This window comes from Nicotiana sylvestris, chromosome 2 (genome assembly GCF_000393655.2).
Source record: "Nicotiana sylvestris chromosome 2, ASM39365v2, whole genome shotgun sequence".
Classification (NCBI taxonomy): Eukaryota; Viridiplantae; Streptophyta; class Magnoliopsida; order Solanales; family Solanaceae; genus Nicotiana; species Nicotiana sylvestris.
In genome coordinates, this window is record NC_091058.1 from 160,127,197 (window position 1) to 160,132,331 (window position 5,135).

The 5,135-nt window shown below is 32.7% G+C and overlaps 1 protein-coding gene across 1 annotated transcript; it reads left to right on the top strand.

Annotated features, from left to right (window-relative positions):
* The first annotated feature begins 855 nt into the window (after nt 1–855).
* Nucleotides 856–3,918, top strand: LOC138885870 (uncharacterized). Its single transcript, XM_070166862.1, has 5 exons — nt 856–1,234; nt 1,977–1,980; nt 2,096–2,646; nt 2,751–3,361; nt 3,481–3,918. Exons 1-5 carry the CDS (start codon nt 856–858, stop codon nt 3,916–3,918), a joined length of 1,983 nt encoding a protein of 660 aa, XP_070022963.1.
* The last annotated feature ends 1,217 nt before the right edge of the window (nt 3,919–5,135 follow it).

Sequence of the window (5,135 nt, forward strand, 5' to 3'; positions counted from 1 at the left end):
GTTTCGTTTCTTTTGTTCAATTAGCAAGTCAGCGGTGTATATATGTAATATTATATTAGAGTTTGCATATTTAAAAAGACTAGTTTAAGTTGATTATACACATAGGTGTGGGGTCCTGGGACATGTGATTTTACTTTTAGATTAATGGATTTATGGGCTTATAAAAGTTGATTCTTAAAGAAAGGAAAAGAAAATGTTAGAACGACACATTGGATTCCACCTTATATAACATACCACTTTTATTTTGAACAAACTTCATTTATAGCCACTAGGGCCAAACTTAAATCACCTGATAGCCATAAAATAACCCCTTACAAGTAATAGCCTCAAAACAATAACAAAGGCTAGCAACTGGAAAAGCTGAAATCATACGCTCAACGCAAACGAAAAGGAAAGCAGTCCTAATCGATTTTGTATCCTAAATTCACGCATTCAGTATGGAATCTTCAACCTCCAAATGCTATAAAAGTCGCCCAATTATTCACATTGTGAAAGAAATTCTGGGGTTTCTGAAGATTAAACCCAGAGAAGAGCTCCTAAAAATTCACGCTGAAATTCAAATTTTTTGCACAATTGCTGCCTACAATCAGCTTAATAGAGTTGAGATTTCGTTCTTAAATTATGAAATTGATACAAAATCGACAAAATCAACAAATGTCTATGGAGATTGTGAATGTTTGAAATACAGTTCCAACTTTGATTCCGATTTTACTTCAACACAGTGGTGAATGGGTAAGTGAGAGTAAATTTGTTAATTTCCTTGTTAATGGCGTGTTGATCAATTCGGACTGTAGCTATGATTATTTTGTTGATAAGATATACAAGCAATTGGGTAGAGATTCAATTACGAGGGCAATGGAGATAAAATATACAATGAAGGATAGCTATGTAGCAATTCCAATATACAATGATATGAGTGTGCGCTTGTATATGGAGATGAAAAAGAAAAACCTGGATATCACTGAATATCCATTATGCATAACATTGAAAACTGTATATTCAAGTGTTGAATGCTCATATTCAAGTTCATACTTGGGTGGCAACTTACTTGCAACAACTTCAGCTGGAAACTTACTCGCAACAACTTCAGTTGGTTTACAATGTCAGAACATAGAAGAAGTACATGGAACTAATATTGTTGAAATGATGGATAACCACGTAAAGGAAGACAAAATTGAGATATTGAAGGGAATTTGTATAATAGACAATCCACAATATGAAGAAATTGCAGAAGGTCAGTTGTATTGGGACAAAAATACAATCATTAGTGTAATAAAGCACTACGCAATACGGAAAAAATATCAATTTATAGTGGATAGATCATCTACAACAAGGTATGATTTCTACTTATGAGATTGCACTTCTCTGTAATTTTTTGTATACAAATTTGTATAAAAAATGTATAATTATTGTATAATAAGATTGCACTCTCTGTAACTTTTGTATACAGATCTGTATAAAAATGTATAGTTATTGTATAATAAGATTACACTTCTCTGTAATTTTTCGTATACAGATCTATATAAAAAATGTATAATTATTGTATAGTGAGATTGCACTTCTCTGTAATTTTTTGTATACAGATCTGTATAAAAAATGTATAATTATTGTATAATAAGATTACACTTCTCTGTAATTTTATGTATACAGATCTGCATAAAAAATGTAATTGTATAGTGAGATTGCACTTCTCAGTAATTTTTTGTATATAAATCTGTATAAAAAATGTATAATTATTGTATAATAAGATTACACTTCTCTGTAATTTTTTGTATACAGATCTGTATAAAAATGTATAATTATTGTATAATAAGATTGCACTTCTCTGTAATTTTTGTATACATATCTGTATAAAAATATATAGTTATTGTATAGTGAGATTGCACTTCTCTGTAATTTTTTGTATACAGATCTGTATAAGAAATGTATAATTATTGTATAATAAGATTGCACTTCTCTATAATTTTTGTATACAGATCTGTATAAAAATGTATAGTTATTGTATAGTGAGATTGAATATGTATACTGCTTGTTTATTTGAGACACGTGTAAAAATCTGAATAAATGCATTATCATAACACTATATTTTAAATAGGTATTGTCTTACATGCGTGGATGAAAGTTGCAAATGGAGTCTTAGATCTTCAAGTCTACGCAAATCAAATGTCTTCAAGGTTAGACGGTTCAATGATGTTCACACTTGCCCAGAGATGAGTAGATTGTTTTCACAACGTCATGCTACTTCGTCAGCCATTGCAAAAATGATTTGCAATAAATATACCAATCCAAAAACAATATACACTCCGACAGACATCATGAGCGACATGAAACAACAGTATGGGATTAATATGAATTACATAAAAGATTATAGAACAAAAGAAAAGGCGCTTGAACTACTAAGAGGGATACCATGTGAATCTTATAGAAAACTGTCGGGTCACTTGTATATGATAAATATGACAAATCCTGGTTTTGTCACAAGGTTACATAAGTCAGAGGACGGGCGCTTCATGTATGTTTTTATTGCACTAAATGCATCAATCATAGGATGGAAATATTATTACCCTATCGTAGTGGTTGATGGGACATTCCTCAAATCATCACACAGAGGAACAATGTTAACAGCTAGTGCACAAGATGCAGCAGGTGAATATGTTGCAGACTCGTATAATAATTACATATGGTATAGATAGTTCTTATTTGTGTATAACAAAAATAACATGTGGATACTTTCTTATTTCCTTAAGCAGGTAACATTTTTCCACTAGCATACGCTGTTGTAGATTCTGAAAATGATGCTTCCTGGGAATGGTTTTTTGAAACGTTTAGACAGGCTTTTGGGGAAAGGGAAAGGATGTGCATCGTATCGGATCGTCATGCAAGCATATTGAGGGGTGCTTCGATTGTGTATCCAGAGGTTTCTCACTGTGTATGCATCTTTCATCTTTGGAATAACATAAAGAAGCAGTTCAAGAAGAACCATGACCGGCTGAGGGAAGTATTTTTTGCAATGGCCAGAGCATACAAAATTGAAGATTTTAATCGCCTCATGGAAGATATGGATAGCTTTGATAAGAGGGTAAGGGGTTACCTATTCCAAGTTGGTTATGAAAAGTGGTCTATAGTGCATTCCACTGTTAATAGATCCATGGTGATGACTTCAAATATTGCCGAGTCACTCAATGCAAGGAACAGAGAGGCAAGAGAGCTACCAATCATGAGTTTGCTAGTTTACATGATGAATTTGGTTATGGAATGGAATAATACGAATAGAATGGCTGCAATGAGTACATTTATTGACATAGGACAAAAATATCATGAAGTACTGAAGGAAAATAGCTATTTGTCGCAGAAGATGACGGTAAATATTCTTTTATCATGTCTTACTTCATACGCCGGAGTAACATACTTTGACAAAAATACAGTAATACTTGTCATATCCCTGTTTTAGTTTTACTAATAATATCTATTTAAATTTAGGTGAAGCCTTCAACCGATTATGTATATGTAGTAATGGATGCTGAACAAAGGCGGAACATAGTCTGCATGCAAAAAAGAGAATGCTCGTGCAAACGATTTCAAGTAGATGAGATTCCTGGTCCACATGCTATGGCAGTATTGGACTACACACACATGGAAGCACCCAAATATTGTTCTGCCTATTACACCAAGGAATACTTCAAGAAGACATATGAAGTGCCAGTTAATCCACTTCCTGATGAAACTACATGGGACCTTCCAATAGAGGTGCTAGATAATGTGGTCCTACCACCGATAGTGAAGGGCAAACCAGGAAAACCGACGAAATCGCGACGCAAGGGACTTTATGAATATCTGTATACTGAATCTGTTACATGTGGACTGTGTGGAAAACAAGGACATAACAGAAGAACATGCAGGAATGCTCAAGACAACTAGTAGATGTTGCTACAGTGATTTAGTATTTTGTAAAAAAATTCTTCTGAATATTGCAATTAGAATATTGGAAAAACAATGAGATTTGCAATCAGATTCTCTCTGATGTATGGATTAAGATGCTATTTTTTGTCATAATGAAAGTATTGGTAGAAGTTTTATTTCAAATACTATTATGGATGTCACTATACAAAATAAATGACAATATACAAAAAAGACTGTTACTATACAAAAATATACAAAATAGACTGTCACTATACAATTTATATGTAATATTTTGTTCCTATACAAAAAAATAGAAAATAATATGGCTATACAAAAAATATACAAAATAGATGTCACTATATAAAAACTATACAAAAAAGAGGGATTACCAATTAAATATACAAAATAGAAATTGTATATATATACAATTACATACAATAGACTCTGACTATCCAAAAAATATACAGATAGATATACAAAACTACAGTTAACAGTATCTTACACTTACGCTACAGTTAATGATTGTCACGGTTCTTAAGATTGTAAAGTTAACTGGCCCAATGCAACCGGACTGGTTTTAAATGTTTTCTTATCACCTATTCACTGGCATAATATGAAAACAGCAAAACCGTAACATTACAAGCAACATATATTTCTTGCATGCCTTTCCAATTTACTGTCGAAAATGCAATAGCTATTTCAACATTAGCATTTCAAACATATTGTTCAAAGACATCCCAAACAAAAAGCATAAAATGTGATATAGGTATGCAACTGTATCCTATCATAGACAATATAAGAACCAAACTACTTCCATCTTAAAACTACATGTGAAATTTCTGTTAACTTATCCCAAACTACTTCATCTTGCCCTTCAACTTGCCCTTTTTTCTTGATATCCTTCAACGTCTCGTCATCACCAACATGCGTCTTGCCCTTTTTCTTGTTATCCTTCAAAGACTTGTCATCAACAATGGAATGCGAATTGCTCTTTTTCTTGTTATCCTTTTTTATCTGATACTTCAATCTACCAGTAGACTCATCATCACTAGCTGCATGTCCTCTTTGTTTCTTCACTCCATAATCCCATAGCAATATACCATATCGATTCCGTATCCCATCAATATCAATAGCTTTAGGAATACTGCTGCCTTGAATGTTGTACTCAGCAAATGCAGCAACATAAACACCACAATCACTACATACAAGGTAGCACATAAACATTGAATAAAAGT

Excerpts from the sequence above, each read along its gene's own strand:
- LOC138885870 (XM_070166862.1), top strand. The coding sequence starts at position 856 with ATGGAGATAAAATATACAATGAAGGATAGCTATGTAGCAATTCCAATA. Across the intron at positions 2,647-2,750 it reads TAGTGCACAAGATGCAGCAG|GTAACATTTTTCCACTAGCA; the intron begins GTGAATATGTTG and ends TTCCTTAAGCAG. Across the intron at positions 3,362-3,480 it reads ATTTGTCGCAGAAGATGACG|GTGAAGCCTTCAACCGATTA; the intron begins GTAAATATTCTT and ends ATTTAAATTTAG.